Source organism: Phialemonium atrogriseum (assembly GCF_030411735.1).
Source record: "Phialemonium atrogriseum strain 8032-3 unplaced genomic scaffold QBC33scaffold_1, whole genome shotgun sequence".
Lineage (NCBI taxonomy): Eukaryota > Fungi > Ascomycota > Sordariomycetes > Cephalothecales > Cephalothecaceae > Phialemonium > Phialemonium atrogriseum.
The window spans coordinates 2,096,900-2,115,801 of record NW_026848138.1 but is presented as its reverse complement, the minus strand read 5'-3'; the positions used below and the strand labels follow the sequence as shown (position 1 = coordinate 2,115,801).

General features: G+C 56.5%; 6 protein-coding genes across 6 annotated transcripts; 4 read left to right on the top strand and 2 right to left on the bottom strand.

The window, feature by feature from the left end:
• Positions 1-379: 379 nt before the first annotated feature.
• QBC33DRAFT_443858 (uncharacterized protein) lies at positions 380-1,699 on the top strand (the record flags this gene model as incomplete). Its single annotated transcript, XM_060424243.1, has 1 exon — positions 380-1,699. The coding sequence occupies one exon, from the start codon at positions 380-382 to the stop codon at positions 1,697-1,699; it is 1,320 nt and encodes a 439-aa protein (XP_060289028.1).
• A 2,125-nt stretch (positions 1,700-3,824) lies between these two features.
• QBC33DRAFT_30523 (uncharacterized protein) lies at positions 3,825-8,014 on the top strand. Its single transcript, XM_060423431.1, has 5 exons — positions 3,825-4,260; positions 4,516-4,642; positions 4,850-5,093; positions 5,171-5,534; positions 5,598-8,014. The coding sequence occupies exons 1-5, from the start codon at positions 4,103-4,105 to the stop codon at positions 7,858-7,860; spliced, it is 3,156 nt and encodes a 1,051-aa protein (XP_060289027.1). The 5' UTR covers positions 3,825-4,102; the 3' UTR covers positions 7,861-8,014.
• A 2,289-nt stretch (positions 8,015-10,303) lies between these two features.
• On the top strand, positions 10,304-11,767 carry QBC33DRAFT_510634 (uncharacterized protein; the record flags this gene model as incomplete). The annotated part of the gene is made up of 2 exons (XM_060425780.1): positions 10,304-11,262; positions 11,407-11,767. 2 exons carry the CDS (start codon positions 10,304-10,306, stop codon positions 11,765-11,767), a joined length of 1,320 nt encoding a protein of 439 aa, XP_060289026.1.
• Positions 11,768-12,396: 629 nt separating this feature from the next.
• On the bottom strand, positions 12,397-13,595 carry QBC33DRAFT_575255 (hydroxymethylglutaryl-CoA lyase; the record flags this gene model as incomplete). The annotated part of the gene is made up of 2 exons (XM_060430812.1): positions 12,397-13,266; positions 13,329-13,595. 2 exons carry the CDS (start codon positions 13,593-13,595, stop codon positions 12,397-12,399), a joined length of 1,137 nt encoding a protein of 378 aa, XP_060289025.1.
• Positions 13,596-13,794: 199 nt separating this feature from the next.
• On the top strand, positions 13,795-15,400 carry QBC33DRAFT_30463 (uncharacterized protein). The gene has a single exon (XM_060423429.1). It carries the CDS (start codon positions 14,030-14,032, stop codon positions 15,062-15,064), a length of 1,035 nt encoding a protein of 344 aa, XP_060289024.1. The 5' UTR covers positions 13,795-14,029; the 3' UTR covers positions 15,065-15,400.
• A 707-nt stretch (positions 15,401-16,107) lies between these two features.
• Positions 16,108-17,566, bottom strand: QBC33DRAFT_30461 (snare associated Golgi protein-domain-containing protein). The gene is made up of 5 exons (XM_060423428.1): positions 17,313-17,566; positions 17,180-17,253; positions 16,904-17,090; positions 16,715-16,827; positions 16,108-16,627 (listed from the first exon to the last, which is right to left on the bottom strand). The coding sequence occupies exons 1-5, from the start codon at positions 17,428-17,430 to the stop codon at positions 16,226-16,228; spliced, it is 894 nt and encodes a 297-aa protein (XP_060289023.1). The 5' UTR covers positions 17,431-17,566; the 3' UTR covers positions 16,108-16,225.
• Positions 17,567-18,902: the final 1,336 nt, after the last annotated feature.

Sequence of the window (18,902 nt, the reverse complement as noted above, 5' to 3'; positions counted from 1 at the left end):
CAGGCAAAGTCAAAGCTAGCAGTCGATTTGAGGCATATTCCAGCGCAAAGTTGATGCTTGGTGCGAAAAGCGGCCGCACTTGTTCAGCTTACGCAGTCATTAACGAAGATAATTGCGTAGGGCTGATATCGCCACGTCAGCTTGCTGCAATTGAGTCACGGATGTTGCCAGAAGCTTTTTGGATTGCTGGGCAGGACACGAGTGGTTAATATGATATAAAATCTACTCCAGCACATACAAGAGTCTGTCTATGACTAGACTAGAGCCCATGACTCTTTGGAAAAGGCTGCTCAGGGCTGCAGGAATCGCACCACGAACCACTGGGTTTCTCGAATCTCGTTACTCGCAACCACCACCCAGAATACGGTCGAACCCCACCATGTCGGCCCCCAAAATAGCCATCATCGGCGCCGGCCCAGCAGGCTGCACCCTCGCCCGCCTGCTGCACCAGGCCCCCGTCCCCGTGACCGTGACCGTGTTCGAGGGCGAGGCGAGCCCCAACTACCGGTCCCAAGGCGGCACGCTGGACCTGCACACGGCGACGGGGCTGGCGGCGATCAAGGAGGCCGGCCTGTGGGACCGCTTCCTGGAGCACGCGCGCTACGACGGCGACCGCATGCAGATCACCGACAAGGACATGAAGGTCTACTTCCAGCACGCCGGGTCCCCCGCCCCCGAGGACAACCCGCGCGGCCTCCTCGGCCAGCGGCCCGAGATCGACCGCGCTGACCTGCGCCGCATCCTGACCGAGAGCCTGCCGGACGGCATGATCCGGTGGGGCCGGCACCTGAAGCACGTCGAGGCTGCCGCCACCGGCGGCGGGTCCACTCTCGTCTTCGCGGATGGCACCTCGGCCTCGGGGTTCGACCTCGTCGTCGGCGCCGACGGCGCCTGGAGCAAGGTGCGCAGGGCGCTCAGCGACCAGGACCCCGTCTTCGCGGGGGTGGGCGGCCACGAGCTGTCCATCCCCGCCGACGCGGCGGCGCGGGCTCCGGAACTGCACGCCGCCGTCGGCGGGGGCAGCCTGTTCGCCAACGTCGAGGGCAAGAGGCTGACGGCGCAGCAGATGGGCGACGCGAGCATGTGCGTGTACGCGCTGCAGAGGCAGGAGTCGGCGGACTGGTTCGACGCAGGGAAGTGCGGGTACGATGCGCGGGACGTGGTGCAGACGCGGAGGGCGCTGGCGGGGGAGGGCGGCCCGTTCGCGGACTGGTGTCCCACGCTGAGGGACGCGATTCGCCTCACCGGAGACGAGGTATGCGTCCCTAGGTCGCTGCACATGCTGCCTGTTGGGTTCCGCTGGGGGCATCGGCGGGGGCTGACGCTGATTGGGGACGCGGCGCACCTGATGACGCCGTTCGCGGGGGAGGGGGTCAATGTCGCGATGGAGGATGCGATGAAGCTGGCGAAGGCGGTCGTCGGGGCGGCGGAGAAGCGGGCCGAGGATGGGGCGGGCGCGGCGGATGCGCTGGATGAGGCGGTGGTCCGGTTCGAGGAGGAGATGTGGCCCCGTGCCGAGAAGGTAGCTCGTCTGGCGGACGACTTGACCAAGGCGTGGATGTTCACCCCGGGCGTGCCGGGGTCTGTCATGGCGTCGACCGCAGCCATGCATGTCAGGTTCCGTACCCCTGGTGTTGTGCATCCTTTCGCCACGGCCTTCGTGCATTCTTACTTTTTCTTCAAGGGTCTGGGTAGGTAGTTAGAGGGTTGCAACGCTTGTAGTTCTTGACGTCTTGGATTTCGGGTTACTGCGTGGCGTTCAGTGGTTTTGAATAACTGCAGATATCATGGAAGACTGCCCCCCACTCAATTCGGGAAAGCTGGTCTCACTCCAATGATTGCGGATTTGAGAACCAATGTATAATATTGAAATATATAGTATACTACACTTGATGGCTTTCCACCATGCCCTGCAGTCGATGACTGGAGTGGTTTTCTTCTTCTTTCCCCCCCAGCGTTATTCATGCTCGTGAGAGCAGATCAAAGTCCCAGTATATTATATACAGTAAAGAATAACTCGGGGTATAGCTTGATATGCATTACCCAGCCCATAATCCGACCTTATATGGAACAAACTTTCCTCATTGAGCATGACAAAAACCTTGTCTCTTCGCCTTAAAAGTCCTCCATAGCCTTCCCCTCACCTTCCACCCTTCTACCAATTCCACAACCACGACCACCACACCCACGACAATGACCAAACCTCAGAAACGGCTAAATCCTTGAGACTGGAGTGGTTATGTACCTTTTGCGCAAGCGCGCGAAGGAACGACAAATCCTTCGTCGCGCCGAACGTGGCGGAACCGCAAGCAGGCTTGGTTTGGGGGGGATCGGTACCAAGTCTCAGCAAAGTTGTCGGAACTACTCAGCGGTGACACTTTGGAAGCAGTCACAGTCCTGTAAAGCAACAAAAACTACAGGACAACGTCCCCAGAGCACTTTTATGACCTGCTCCGGGACAGGTACCTACAAGCCATCCGCCATGCTATGGACACAAGACAAGGCAGCCCTACCACTCGATGAGAGGCGAGCCCGGTTCCAGGTACCTGCTTGGAGTTGACCAGGCCGTTAGAACTCGGCTTGCACGCAGGAATTTGCAGGCAGGATACAGTGTCACTACTTGGCGACTCTGCCTACAAGACCTTCGCTGAGCCTGCCTCTCCTCCTCCTCCAAGCCTTACCAGTTCGTCTCATCATGAATCAACACGGCCGACCACCTCGACGAGACCATGTCTAAGGCGAGCTGTTCCCTGCTGTATACCAGGATGAAAAAAAGAGCATCAGCTAGACAGATCTCATCTCAGGCTTGGCCGATGAGGCGAACAGCTGCGCCGGGTCTTGGCGCCAGGCCTTTCTGGAAAGCTAATGATCAGGTAGGCAGTGACAGAGCCTAACGAGGCTTCTAACATCAACTGTGTCGGGATTGATACAATGCAGTGCTGCCACGCATGGGTGCCCAGGCAGACAAAGCTCGAGGCTCTGGCAAAATAGGAGGAGAAGGCTGGCCGGCAAGCTTGGTCGTCCTAGGTTTCTGCCTGAGGCTGAAGAGAAGGTCCACCAAAGCACCATGCCAAGACAGCTAACCCTAATGGGGCTAGCTAGTTTTGGTAGACTGATTGCGCTTCTCCGCTTCGGCGAAAGTTCCATCTCAAACCAATCTCGAGCTTTCCTTTCCAGGATGTTGATAGCTATCACCAGCTTCAGCACATTGAACACATTACTTTTGACCTTCCAGAGGACGGGCGAGAAGCTGGTTGCAGACTACCGACTACCCATTCTATATCATACCTAATTGGACACCTCCTTGCGGAACTAAGCTGCCAACCCGGGGTACCTCTGCCCAAGCCCCTCCTTTTTACCTCCCCCCTCGTACCCGCTTCTCGAATCCTCGTCCCGTCTTCTCTGTCTACCTATATGTAGGTAGTCTGGCGACCGCTTTCCCCTCCCACCTGAACCCGCATCCAGTCGTCGATCCTCCCCTACAGCCTCGACCCGATCTGATAAAACAAAGTTCAACTCACCGAAAACTGCACGTCAGGCATTGACAATAATATTAATGGGCAGCATCGTGCTCCTGGGTCGGACCTGATTGTTGGCAGGAAAATCGCGAAGTAAGGGGGGAACAGAGGACAAGGGGAAGGCAGGGGCCATCAATGCTCGCCCTGTGATACCCGTTCGGGATACGATTTCGTTTATTTTCTTCTCCGGCCAATTCTTCGTGATACCTTCCTTCTGTGCCGGGAGTTCTGCCACAAAATCCAGCAAGCTCACATCAACCGGTACTTCTTCCCCCCCAGCACGAGGGCGACGCCATTAGGTACCCCTGGCGCTGTCGTCTCATCGCGGCACCCGGACCATCATCCCAGCCCAGGCCCTGCGCTGCAGAGTGCAGATCCAAGCCAGCCAACCCAGCGCTGGCCAATCAGAGACGGGCAACAGTCCAGAGAACTCCAAACAGCCCATCTTCGACTCCCGCACCTCCCCCCAAAAAGATTCCCTCGCTAGCCCGCTTTGTCCTAAGGTGCTACCCATCGACCCTGCGCACCACACAAACTGTCCGGCCCCAAACTCCACCAACTCAGTGGAGAGTATCACCACTAGCATGGAAGACCACGGAGTGTCCTCAAAGCCAGCTGTTTCTTCCCCATCCCAATCCACCACTCCCGACATCAAGGCCCCTTCATCACGACCCTTGTACAGCAGCAAGCTTGGCGACCAGAAAGGGCAATCAGAGGGCAGCAGCTCCAACCCGGCCACCAGGTGAGACACCACAGACACTTTTTGACTCCTGCCAATTTTTTCCCTTTCCACTCCCCCCCCTCCTCGACACCTGTTGTCAACAAAGATCCATTGATTACCCTGTCTCCAATGTCTCTTGCCCACCGCACTGCCAACCCACAAGCCTTGCCTGTGGCTGCTGCTTTCCTTTTTTGAATTTGCGTCGCCTTTTGCACTGTCGCTGGTGTCCAATTCACCTCTTCCTTGGAGCTGACTGACCAACCTCCGAATCTCCAGACAGCCGCCTGCTGCTCAGCAAAAGACCTGGAACTCGACCAAGAATCCCATCCCAGGCCAATTGCAAACTCCTCAAGGTGGATTCAATTCACAGGACAGACAGTCTGTGACAAGCGCTCTTCGTGAGGTGGGTTTGTTTTTACTTCTCCCCCTTTCTTTTCCCCCTTCACTGTCATGATTGTCGTGCCTACAACTGTCAAGATTACCTGCACATTTCTTTTCCCCTGGACCTACTTCCCATCAACCATCAACCATCACATCGACAGTCTCTCCCATCGCTACCTAATCTTCATTTCTATCAATTACCTGAAAGCTCACATTGTTTTTCCTGCAGGGCCAGAAGGCGCGCATCACACTAGCGGGCGGTACCGAGTTCGAGGGCATTTATGCCAGCCACCCTACTGATCCTTCCAGCTGCTACCTGAAAATGGTCCAGCCGAAAAAGGGCTCTACTACTGGGGATATCGCCAACGGCACAGGCAGAGGAGGGTCAACCATGTCGTTCCCACGGAAGGATATCATGGACGCCCGCGCCGTGCCCAACAACCAAGGCAAGAATGATAGCAAGGCCATGAATGGTATGATCCCTTGACGCCGATATGGCTCCCAACTTTCCAGCTTTCCAGCTTTCTCCTTCTAACTGGCTCTTTTACAGGCAGTCGATCATTTCGTACTGATGCAGCCATCTCGAACTCGCGGTCCGGAAGCGAACGTGTTCTGAAGCCTTGGGTACCCGACTCGACTGACGAGGCAGATGGAAGCTTGGAGAGATCTGCCAACCAGGGCGTATGGGATCAGTTTGCCGAGAATGAGCGCCTCTTTGGCATCAGGACCAACTACGATGAGAATATCTACACTACCACGATCGATAAGAACCATCCGCAATATCACCAGCGAATTGCTGCTGCAGAGAGGAAGGCAAGAGAGATCGAACGCAGCGCGCCTACCACTGCCCATGTGGCCGAGGAGCGTGTCATGGACTTTGTTGGCGGGGGTGATCATAAGGATGAGGAGGAGAAGTGAGCCCTGGCCCGCGGCCTCGCGCATTCTCAAAACCCAACATTGTGCTAACTCTTGACTAGATACAGTGGAGTTCGTCGACAGGATTTCCCCCCCTTGACAAACCGAGAAAACAAATACACCCCTCCTGCGCGGCGGGCCCTGACCGGCCAGGCCACTGCCAAGGGTGCCCCTGTCGATCCTGCTATCATCTCGTCGCAGCTCAAGAAGCAGCCTACCCCGAAGCCCGAGGAATCCAAAGCTGCTCCAGCCCCCGCCAAGGCTCCAACCGTGGAGGTCAAGCCTGCAGAGGCTAAGCCCGAAGCCAAGTCTGAAGGAAAACAAGCTGGGCCGAAAGCTGGCGAAAGCAAGGCTACTGGAGGCCAGCTGCCAGCGGATGGAAAGAGCAACAGCGACAAGACTGCCACCCCTCTCCGGCCGGCGGCTGGTGCCGGCCGTTCCACCACTACCCAGGGAAAGGATGGCCCTACGGGCACGGCGCCGAGCGCTACATCAACTGTCGAGCGCGACGTACTGAACTCCTTCAAGACGTTTGCCAGCCAGCAGAGGCAGAATGCTGAAAAGGTCCGGAGCAACAAGGCCAAGGCTGACAAGGAGGTCAAGTTGATCGAGCTCAAAAAGTTTGCGGATAGCTTCAAGCTCGCGACTCCGGTTCCCAGCGATTTGATCTCAATCATCGCCAAGGATCCAGCAAAGCAGAAGCAGATCCAGGCCAAGGCTATACAAAATGCAGAGGATGTAGCCAAGCAGAAGGCTGTCGAGTCTGTCGTGTCGAAAGAGAAGGGAGTCGCACCGGCGAAGGACGCCAACGCTAAGCCGCCTGCCGAGCCGGCAGCCACCGCTGCGTCTGTCCCGGGCACTGCCGATCCCCGCACCACTTCTTCTCGACCAAGTGCCCCTCAACACTCGAGCTCGTCCGGCTTGCCGAATCGCCACCAGGGAAATCGTCAAGGGTACAACGGTCAGGCGCATTATCAGCAGCAGAACTACAGGAACAACCGTGCTCCTCCCCACCTGGGTGGCGGTCAGACTCAGGGTCCGGGCAACCTGGTGCAGCGCATCCGCGACCAGCAGCAGAAGATACACCAACCCCAGCACCCGCACATGAACCACCACATGCCAGCCGAGGCCATGCGTCTACCTCCCACCGGACCGTCGAACAATGCTGACTCCTCATACGGCCGTCGCCTCGGTGGGATGCCTCCGCCTCACATGACCCAGGGGAAGTTGAACCCCAACAGCCACGAGTTCAGACCTAACGCGTTTGCGCCGGCCTTCAACCCTGCCGGGCCGAGCCAGGGTTCTAGCCCGCGCTCTTCGGTCCATAACGTGGTCGAGGCCCAAGCGGTGCCTGCCGTCGCCCCTACCCCTACCGGTGGGCAGCTCATCCGGCGGAAGACCAAGGCAATTGACGTGGCCAAGTGCTTTATCCTCTCCAATATCAAATCTATTCGCCCCCCGCAAGGCCGGAACTGGGATGAGAACGACGGGCTGAGGCCGTCTTACGACACGCTCCCCACGTGGCGGCAGCTGCAGGAAGAGACGGAGAGGGCCGACTCGACCATGCACTTGACTTACAAGGAATACTTTGAGAAGCTTCCGCTGTCGGCAGCGGCCACGGCGACGCCCAATCCGCCGCACGTGGTGCCTCAGCTGGCACACCAACACCAACTGCCTCTCCACCTCCAGCATAACACGCACAACCAAGCGCTCCGCCAGTCGCCTCATATGCCACCGATGCAGATGCACACAACGCAGCATGGTCACGTCCCCCATGCTCCCTTCAGCAACCCGGATGATCATAGGATGATGCATTCCGCCTCGGCCCAGTCCTTCGCCTCCCCGCGCATGGGACACGTTCCGATGGCTTATCCGCCGGCGATGAACTCGCCCGCCCAAGTGCCGTACAACCAGCCGGGGATGCAGCAGTACATGAACCCCGGGACCCCTCAGATGTCGCAGTATAGGAGCTTCTCGAACAACCCCCAGTTCATGCCTCAGCAACCCCCGCACATGGGCGGCCCGATGATGATGCAGCCCCAGTTCATGGCCGGACCTAACGGCATGGTCGCCGCTGGACCTCAGGTGCAAATGTACCCAGTCAGTCACCCGCAGTTTATGCCCCATGGTGGCGGGCCTCCGCAGTCGATGGCCGGGTCCACGGGATTCCCAAGCCCCGGGAGGCCCGCTGCGCCAATGATGGCCCACCAAGGGTCGCACCAGGGCCAACCCATGTACGGCATGAGCCCGGGAATGCAGTATCAGCAGCCGGTCTTCACCCCACAGCAGCCCCAGCAAAAGTTCTCGGGCCAGCGACCGCAGTGAGGCTACTACTACTACTCCTTGTCGGCAGCAGTATTAGCGTTTCGGGGGCCACGACAGCTAGTTTTGTCGAACCAACCATGACTCGGCACTTTGTCGTTGGGCGCTGGCTTCGACCACCTCACCTACCTGCTTGGCCAAGTGAACATTTCAAAACAAAAGTTGCATAGGCTTAGCATGAAGCATGATCAAGCCAAGTAGAGCCACCAGAAAAGGCTCCGGCATGCTGGGTGGGTGGGAGGAGATTGTTAGCTAGCATATGCTCAAGCCTAGGTACCTACCAGTGGGGCTTCTTATTCTTTTATTTTTATTAATCTGTCACATCGCGACCTCCACAGCTTGGTCGGCAACGGCCCCATGATGGGCGGGGCCGGTGCCTGCGACGTGTCGGGAGAAGGACGGGGAGGCAGGATTCGTGGGCAGCCAGGGTCGGCTGCCAACGAGAAAGGGGAGATGAAAAGAGGGTGAGAGTTGAAAAGGGCCTCAGTACGGAAGTTGACGGACAGACGGAATATCCATTCATGCCACATGTATTCACCAGATGATGGCTGGCTCTCAAAAGCGTCAGAAAGATGTGGTACATTGCTAGCATATTTGAGTATCAGGTCCAAAAACAATGTTTGGACTTTGAGCCAACAGCGTCGAAACTGAACGTGGATGGAGCATGGAATATCGGGTCGCCACGACTGACTTGTCTCGAGTGCATGCCTTTGTCTAGCCAGCCCAACCCGGGCGTCTAATACCTACAAGGGAGGGAGGAGAGTGGTGGGGACCCCAGTGGTGCTCCTCGCCACCGGACAAGACGAGCGCATTCCTGAGCAAGGCCAGCAGCGATCGCGGGATTGGAGACCTCTCGAGAGCCTCCTCTAGGCGCGATGGCGGGCCTGGCTTGGTGTAGTCGATTTCATGCATGCATGGTGATGGCCACGCTGACGACCCATCTTTCAGTGGCGGTCACAGGGGTTAGGCGAGGCGAGGAAGAGGACTGTACTGATACTGCGTAGTATGTGTGGCGGCGTGGGCATTGCGGAATTGCCTGGATGTCTCTGGTCTGTGTCTCAATTGTGGGCCGATATCCAACTTCTCTTTTCCTTCCTCTTGTCAGTCCGTGTAGTGGAATGCAGACTGCGATACTCGGTAGTTCGTGCCCAGGTTAACACCACGAAAAATTCTCCAACTTGGTGTGTCATGGAGGACGCACGCACAGGAAGCGGCCATTTCAGCGGGCATGCACCGAGTCGCAAACAGATATGTGGAAGGGGTTTCATGTTTCAAGTTTCTAAAAATCCAGCCAGTAGTGCGGCTCCAACCTCCCCTCCCAGCTTTACCTCTTGCACCAGCGTGCCGCCCGCCGTGGCCAATCAATCCGCCCGGATCGCCCCATCTCGAAGCCCCAACGGTTATTCTCACCAGGCACGAGACTGGTCTGATTGGCTACCAAACGCCTCCCAGGGGTTAACGCTGCACATACCTTTCTTTTCCAGGGGGTCGCTTGCACTTGCGCGTCAAGATGCATCCATGCCATGCTCATTCTGCCGTGCGATTCGCAATGCCCCTGGATTTGACTCCTTGACCCCTCTCGCCCGCTTGCCAGTCACCTCTCATGCTGACCACTCTCGTGGGGGCAGTTGGCAAACGTGTAGACGGCCGAGTCAGAGATCACCCGCCCGATCGACAGCTACCCCGCTGTCACAAACTGCAACCTGCCTGGCTCCCTCACTAACTGTTGGGTTGAGTGGCGAAGCCCCCCTGAGGATGGAGAGCCAAGTTCCGTCCGAAGGGAGGGATGATCGTATCGGACGCAATCCTGGTTGAACCACTCAATCCATTTTTCCCAGGATTAAGAAGCTGCTGCAATGGCCGCACAATCAAATTCCAATGGATCGCACACGTCAGCTGCCGGTGCCAAAAAGGGGGAGAAATTTTCCTGTTGACAGCCATCAACTCAAATGTGACTTGCATGCCTGCCAGACATAAAGGGAGCCGCCATTCTCCCTTTCCTCACCTCTCCTTCACTCTCGGCATCTCGGCCTTCCATTACCAGCTCTTTGTTGGTGGCCTTATTGTTCATTCGATTCTTGCTCTGCCTTTCCTTTTCAGGTTTTTCTATTTGTGGCCTCACCAACCCCATTGTCTCTATTCAAGTCCACTTAAACCAGCCTGGTGCTGAGATTACGATCAGTGCTATTGTGCATGCATACCTATTGTTCGAACGAAGAGTCGAACCTGATGACCTCGGAACAATAGTTTTGTTCACAATAAGCTCCCCTCCATTCCTTTGTTTAGCTGAACGATATAAGCCAAGCCGTCCGAACCTTCTGCTTCCACTCTCTCGAACCAGCAGAAACTTCCATCTCACTCATTCCTACATCGGACTATTCGAACACGAGATACCACGACGACAACAACACAGACTTACCAACCTCCCCCCCCAGTGGTCGTTAAGATGCCTTGCGCCACTGTACTCACCTCTCTCTTGGCCCTCCTGGGGTCAGTCCATCTCTCCTCGGCGCACATGGAGATGCAGTTCCCGCCGCCGATCCGGTCAAAGTTCAACTCGTTCGCCATCGCCGCCGGCGACACGGACAGCGACATGACGTCGCCGCTCTCGACGACCAACTTCCCGTGCAAGGGCTACCACACAAAGTACGCCGGCACCGCCATGGCGACCAGCGTGGCCACCTTCGCGCCAGGCAGCAGCCACAACTTCACCATCGTGGGCGGCGCCTTCCACGAGGGCGGCTCCTGCCAGGCCTCGCTGTCGTACGACCAGGGCAAGACCTTCACCGTCGTCCAGAGCATCCAGGGCAGCTGCCCGGGCCAGGGCTCCTCGAGCTTCGACTTCACCGTCCCCGCCGACGCGCCGGGCGGCGAGGCCCTGTTCGCCTGGACGTGGTTCAACAAGGTCGGCAACAGGGAGATGTACATGAACTGCGCGTCCGTCACCATCGGCGGCGGCGGCAAGAAGAAGCGCGACGTGCCGAAGGCGACCAACACCAGGGTTGAGAAGAAGGATGGCCTGGTCGAGCGGGCGGTGGCGTACAAGTCGCGCCCCGGCATTTTTGTTGCTAATGTCGGCTCGCCGGCGTGCACCACGCTGCCAGGCAAGGACGTCGTCTTCCCGGACCCCGGCCCGGATCTGGTCGACAATAAAGGTGACCCGGCTGCGCCTGACGGAGACTGCGGGGCGTCTGCCCCAGGTGGGGGCTCCGGCTCTGGTTCTGGTTCTGGTTCTGGCTCCGGCTCCGGCTCTGGCTCTGGTTCTGGCTCCGGCTCTGGCTCTGGCTCGAGCTCGCCACCACCTGCACCCACGGGCGGCAACAACGGCGGTTCGGGCGGTGGCCAGGCTACAACGCCGGGGACTGCTCCTTCCCCGACTCCCCCAGTCAACACATCGTCGACAAGGTACGTGCCTCCCTTCGCATCCTCAGTCTCTAACACTAGCTCCCTCTCCTCCACCTCTCCTCCATCCACTTTCCTCACAGCCACCCTTCCCCAAACCGTCATCCCCATCAACGTAACCACCCGCTCACACTACTCCCCTCCCAGCTCTCTACCCGGCGGCGTCTTCGTCACCATCGGCGACTCCTCCGCCGCACCCGCCAAACCAACCACCACCCTCTCCACAACAACCAAGCCGTCCGCCCCGTCGGGCACGCAGGCGACCAGCCCCCCGGCCGGCTCGGGTGGTTCGGCAGGCACGTTCGCGCCGGGGACGCCGTGCGCCGACGAGGGGGCGTGGAACTGCATCGGCGGGACGTCGTTCCAGCGGTGCGCGTCGGGCGCGTGGTCGGCCACCATCGACATGGCGGCCGGGACCAGCTGCAAGGCGGGCGTGGGCGACACGCTCGTGTATGGCGCGGCCGGGGCGCGGAGGCGGGTCCGGAGGGGGGTCGGGGCTTGGGAGTGAAGCGAGTGAAGTGGAGGGAGCTTGGGTCGGTCATTCTGGAGGAGCTTCTTCCCCCACCCCGCCCTGCTGTTCTTCTTTTCTTTTTTTTTCTCTCTGAGTTCTTTCACCTTCGGTTTCGGGTTGTACTAGACTGGAACATTTGGCTGGCGTTTCTGGGTGCGGTTCTTGCTTTGTAGCTTGAGGGATCGTTGCCATGGACATAGGCACAAAAGCACACAAATACGAACTGGGATAAAGGACATGCTCTGTTACACGTTGATTTGGTGATGTTGCGCATGACGTATCTGGCCACTACGCCTGTACGTATGGCTGTACGGTATTGGAAAGTGAATATGTGACAGAGACAGCAAATGCATATATGCCAAAAACTGATCGGTAGAGATGCTTGTTTTCCCGATCCAAGATATGCAGGTGTGGTAGCTGACATGTAGTGCTGTGTTGCTTTTGCTCTTTGTATGTTTAAGGACGCGGAATATATCGACATACACTTGCTTATAGGCCCAAATATATCTTGATCATGAGGGCCCATAAAGGCAATGACAGCCAGGCCAGGTAACAGGGCAGTGTAGAGTACGGCCAAGACAAGCAGTGACAGTAAAACCTACCCTAAGACAACCCAGACCAGTCACCTACTTGCTAGCCCCCGCCTCCTTCCTCGCCCTCGCCCTCGCCCCCAGCACGGCCTTCCCGACGGCGCTCTCGTTAGACTTCCCGACCCGGGCAGCGATCCACTCGCCTATATCAGCAACGGCATCCAGGTCAACCCCCGTATCCATGCCGAGACTCTCAAGGAAGTAAACGACATCCTCGGTAGCAACATTCCCCGTGGCACCAGGGCTATACGGACAACCCCCCAACCCCGCAACACTAGTGTCAAAAGTCCGAACGCCATGCTCGAGCGCAACAGCGGCGTTGACAAGGGCCTGGCCGTACGTGTCGTGCAGGTGCATGGCGAGGTCCTCGTCGCGCACGCCCGCGGCCCGCAGGCAGGTGAGGAGCTCCTTGGTGCGGGGCGCGGTGCCGGTGCCGGTGGTGTCGCCGAGGGAGATCTCGTCGGCGCCCATCTCCAGCAGCGACGTGGCCAGCGACGCCACGCGCCGCGGGTCCACGTCGTGGCCCTCGAACGGGCAGCCCAGCACCACCGAGATGTAGGCGCGCGCGCGCAGCCCGGAGGCCTTGGCCCCCGCGATGACGGGCCGGAAGCGATCGAGCGAGTCGGCGATGGAGCAGTTGAGGTTGCGCTGCGAGAAGGTCTCGGTCGCGGCGGCGAAGACGGCGATCTCTAGGGAGGGCTTTGGCGGCGTGGGGGAGGAGGAGGAGGGGGGGGAGGGGCTTGGCGCGTCGGAATCGGTCGTGAAGGCGCCGCGGTGCTGGGCCAGGATCGCGGTCGCGGTGTCCAGGCCCTTGGCGTTGGGGGCGAGAAAGGAGTAGGTTATCGGCACGGGGGACTGGATGCTATGCTTGAGGATGTGCTCGAGAATCTCGCTCGAGTTGTCCATCTGTCATTGCTGGTAAATATGGGCGAAGGGCAAATGGCGGTAGACAAGCGGGGAGGAATCACCTGGGGGACCCATTTCGGGGACACAAAGGCGCCAGCTTCAATGCTGGTCAGTCCCGTTCTCGCCAGACGCTCTATGAGCTCAATCTTCGTCGCCAGCGGTATCGTCGTCTTCTCGTTCTGAAGCCCGTCGCGGGGTCCGACTTCGACGATCCTCACCCGGTTGTTGAATGGCGGTGGGTGTGCATCGCTTGCGGTCGCGAAGCCCCGGATGGAGCGCAATTGCGCGCGGCGTAGAGACCGTCGAATCAATGGGGTGAGGGCCACCATTTTGAGATCAATCCATTCATTTAGTCTGAAGTTGTTAGAAATTGGTGCGGGCAGTTAAAGCCTTCCTCTAGATGAGGTGAAGTTGGTTGCGCATACCATCGGCATTCGCATCTGACGTCATCACGTGCCTTCCCTGGACCCTAACCCTAACCCGCTTTCTTCAGCTCCGCGCGACTTCATCCCCTATCTATCTTGCGCGGCCATCTTCCTGATCTTTGTGTTCCATCATGCATCAGGATTTAGGGTGTCACTTCAGCCGTACATAAGCCAATCAAATACCGATGTTAGCAGAATCTTCACCCCCTCTCTCTCTCTCGCCCGACACATATAACACATCTAGTAGAAGAGTTCAGAGACATTCTCTTCCTGTCCCCAACATGTCAAACACATCCTCCGAAATAGGCGCCTGATCAAAAGAATCGACCTCACTCGCAATGACGACGTGTCCGAGTCCCAGCACACCCAACCTCCCACAGTTGCCTGAGCCTCGGAACGGCTGTCGGAACGGCGGCTGTAACTTTCTCGCAAACCTGTCGCCGGAGACGCTCATGAACATTCTTGAGCAACTTCGTCCTTTTGGATCTCTTACCACGTACGAATCCAACGCCGGTAAGCCCGAGATTCGCCCAGATCACAGCGAATCTCGGTTGGCTTTTGCAAATCTCTGTCTTGTTTCAAAGTGGATTCGTCCTTATGCCATTAGGCATCTCTACCATACCGTCCTTCTGAAAGATCAAAAGGAGTTACTTTACTTCTTTCGCACTATCGCCAACAATCACGACCTCCGCTCTACTATTCGCTCTGTTGCCTGGGCCGGCGTCTTGTCGACAGATGATGCCAACCTTGACTCAACGCACCGCCGCGACAAGGAGATGGATTGTTTGGCCCCGGAATGTTGGGCCTCGATTGACTGGCCTTCGAGTCCCATCGACTTTGATATCGCCCGACTCATGGGCATCGACGGCCCTGAGACTTTGCAAAGCTGGAGAGTATTGGGTGCTGTGTTGGCTATGATACCGAGGGTTAGGTCACTTTTTGTGCTCCTAGCTCATATGCCAATTACACCACCCAGACTGCCGCCTTGTCCAGAAAAGGATGCAATTTGGGCATTGATAAGGCCACCAAAATCAAATTCCTATCAATTTCTTCAGGAGCTCAGAAAGATAACGCTAGAACCTCACCACAAACGCGAGGACTTCGTGTTGGCTCACGGAAAAATCCCTCATGGCCCTCTTGGTGAACTCACCTTTGGTCTACCGCGTCGAACTGAAGGGCACGTTATATTTCAGATCAATGCAACAACACACTCAGAGATTCTGGGATTTTCAGATTGTCTCGGAAAGCGTGAAGGAACTGCTACGTTTCTGCGCACGCCATCCCCAGGAGGACATGACAGCTCTAACGACAATATTTCCGAAACTGGTCTCCCTCGAAGCGGAATATCTCGATGGTTCTCGACGAAAGTTTGATGATTTAGATGCAACAGTGTCTGGAGCTCTCTTCAATGTGTCTGGGACATTAGAGAACCTTTCCTTGACAACTTCTCTCGGACAATGTTGGGATAAAGGTGATGAGTTGCCTCAATTATCAAATTTGAAGCAAATGGCAGCACTGAAGCACCTGACGACGGAATCTATCTGGCTCTTTGGCAGAGGCGATTCTTTTACCGCTCTTCGACTTCCGGATATCCTCCCGAGATCCCTCGTCTGCTTTCGGCTTATCGACTACTGGGGCAGTTCTGATACTGATCCTCGTCACCCTCCTCACCCTCCTCAGTTCCCCAATACTTTGAGTCTTCTTGGGTTTTACAATCAAGCCTTCTTAGGACTCTATGAGAGTTGTTTGACACAGCTTCCCAACCTCAAAGAAATCACACTGGCTTCAGATTCCTTGAGTTCTCATACAACTACGGCTAGTGGCGGTAATACTGCAGTTACAGTGGATGGTAGCAATGGCCAAAGTCAACCGGCAGATGCCTGTGCATTCTTGCACAAGTTTCAAAATTTGTTTGCAAGTGTTGGAGTGCGGTTTTCTGTCCTCGCGCCTGAAATATCGCAGGCCGAATTGCAATCGTCTTGGGCAAATGTAGGATAAGCAGTTTAAACAGCTTGCCATTTCTCGGTGTTAAGGGTTGCTTGGAGGATGTTTAAGGCGACACTAGGTCATGTTCTCGAAACACTGAATCATAGAACGATATTCTCTACTCATTATGTCATTATTCTTTCCTCCTGCGGTTCCCCATCACAGAGCAACCCAGGGGTATTAGAACGCCGCCACGTACATTCCACGTCGACATTAATCCACTCTCATACGCGCGGGGCACCTGCAGTATCGTCTGCAGCATCGCCCGCCTCGTTTATTCAGTATCTGCCAGTTGACCGCTCCAACTGCTGACCACCTGATGGCTCAAAATGGCGACGACTAGAGCGGCTGGTCACCTGAGGGGAACCGGTCTGCACATCCATCACAGACATCCACTTGGGGAGCGCAACATGGCAATCACAGCCGAGTAAAATATCAAGATAATCTTGCGACACTCGTCTAAATTGATTCCACTCGACCAAAAACCGCAAGAAAGCACGCTAGCACAGCCTAAACCAAAGAACTCCAGATATCCATCCCATCTACCCCTACACACGCCCCGGAGACCCGTCCTGGGGCATCGGCCAACCCGCGGCGTTCGCCTCCGAAGCCGCCAACCGCGCCTTCTCGCGCTCCTCCTTCCTCGCGGCCTGCTCTTGTAGCAGGACCACCTTGACCTGCCGCATCTTGAACCAGATGTAGGCCGCCAGCGCGACGGTGACGACGGTCCCGACGGCGAGCACGACCTTCTTGACCGTGGCGTCGCCGTCGCGGTCGTCGACGTCGTCGCCGCTGCGGGCGAGGAGGACGCCGAGGTAGACGAGGATGATCTGCTTGGGCAGCGTCAGGAGCGTCGCGATGGCGAAGTAGCGGAAGCGGACGTCGCCCGTCGAGAAGACGGCCGTCGAGAAGTGGGAGGGGATGGCGGAGAAGCGGATGATGAAGACGATCTGGAGTGGAGGACCCGGGTGTTAATAGCGACAATAACGGCGGTTGACTCGCATCTAAGGCGGGGCGGGATTGCTGCGTATAGTTACCCAGAAGCCGCCGTCCCTTGTCAGCCTTGCCAGGGCACCGTAGTTGAGGTTTGTCTTCTCCAACTTGACGGCCTTTTTCCTAAGCGTGTGCTTGAAGGCGAACCATGTGCCGACTGGTGGGAGGGGGGGATATGTTAGCCTGCCTGGAAACACTGACTTGCGCACAGGTTGGGTTGATGGACAACATACCCTCCCCGAAGAACGTGCCCGCCGCCACGATGGCGAACCCGATCCACAGGCCGTACACGACGCCGCATAGGACCGCCACCACCTCGTGGCCGAAGAGCGGGGGGAAGGAGATGAGGATCAGGATGGCGATGGGGATGAGCCATCCGGCCGGGATGTCCCTGACTTTCTCCGAGAATGGCCTCAATGCCTGTCCGCGGGGGTTCGTGTTAGATTTATGTCCAAGGCTCAGAAGCCTTGCAGGGTTGGGACTGGAGGTTCTCCAACCAAAACACTGACCTCAATAACCTGGTCATGATGGATGGATATCAGAATCGTGGCCACCAGAATGGCGATGCCGAGCAGGTGCCATGCTAGATCATGGATTGATTAATAGGTGAATCCACGCAACCCAAGAGTCTCGCACGCGTACGTATAAATTTCGGGGCGAACAGGATTCTCTTCCAGTTTGTAGGCTTGTACTCGGTGTCGTCTGTTACGTCCCGATCTGACTGCCCTTCTCTTGTCCTCGACATCTCGAGGTCGCTCATTTTCAGAGGAACTCGGATTGTCGGGAGGGAGAATGGGGGATTCTAGAATAGTAATAATGCTAATTAATAACCAAAAGTATGGGACGACGTCAAGATATGTGACATGTGAAAAAAATAAGAAAAAAAATGAGAGAACGCGCGGCTCGACATTCCCACTGAGTGTCGTCAGGGGAAGCCAGGTACAGGCACAGAAACAGGCACAGCCCCCGGCTGCTGTCTCAGATCGGGGACGGCTTGTGTATCCACCATTCATGCCAGCCGCCATCTACGCATATGGAAGAGGCGCCAATTCGTCCCGGTGTTTCGTTTTACCAGTTACAGAGTACAGATCTCTCGCATTTGAACCCGATGATGACGATGCTCCCTGGGGCCTGGCTGAGGTGCCTGCTCCGTTATAAACCCTGGCTATTCCTTTTGAGATTCGCTATCGGAGGTTTCATTGGCTGGAATTCCTCAAGTTAATAAAAAACATAAAATCAAAGGGTGTTTTAATTATTAATTAATTACCTGTATTTGTACGAGAGTCTGGGCGCCTTTGACCATCTATGCATACCAACGCTGTCATCCACACCTTTGGGTTCTGTTCGGATGGGGTTGAACACGCTTCCCTAGACGCCAAGGTGTCTCCGTCATGTCTATCCGAAATGGCGGTATCGCGAGATGATCAATTAACTTTTATTCTGCATAGACTGATACTGCTACCCCTCCGAGCTTGAATTAGCTTTGCGAAGTGGAAACTGGAGTAAATGGTCGGAACTTGGAACACGCATGGTGTTAGAAACCCATCTCGATCGATGGAATCGAGGTCGACTCCGACTCCTGGCTTTGATATATAGGTATCCACCTATAAGAACGACGATACAGATGCCATTTAGCTGGCCTATTCTCAACAGGTGCATAGACTTTCCATGATCTCATCGATGGATCCCCGGCCTCGTTCGGTCCGGCCTGCTTTAGCATGGGCAGCAGGCATGATGCAGCGATACTCACGGCCAAAACTCAAATCGCCACAAGATCCGTTTGTATTCCCTGTTAAGATGCAGCTGAACGACCTCAAAGCAACCGTGACAGTTGTGATCCAAGTAAGTAGAAACGTACAGAACGTACCTCTTCGAATGAGGATGCATGTCGTCAAGTCTGGCAGGGCTTCGGGTCTGGTGCTGGCATTGTCTTCTAAGACAGCGATCCCCGGCTTCCACTCTCTTCTGATTCTATCCTCTTCTGCATCCAGATGTCCTTAGCTCCAAGGGGTTGCATGGGAATACTGGGAGTGTCAGTAGCTTAGAGCTCGTCCAGGACCGGCTAGACACCTTAGCCACACATGAGATGACGATGATCGACTTGGCCTCTTGTAAACCGGCAAGAGCATTGGCAGCCGGGAATCTGACACAAGCGCGAGATGCATTCACCCTAATTGAAGCTTTGTCTTCACCAGGACTACTGTCAGATATTTTCTTGTGATGTTGTTTGTG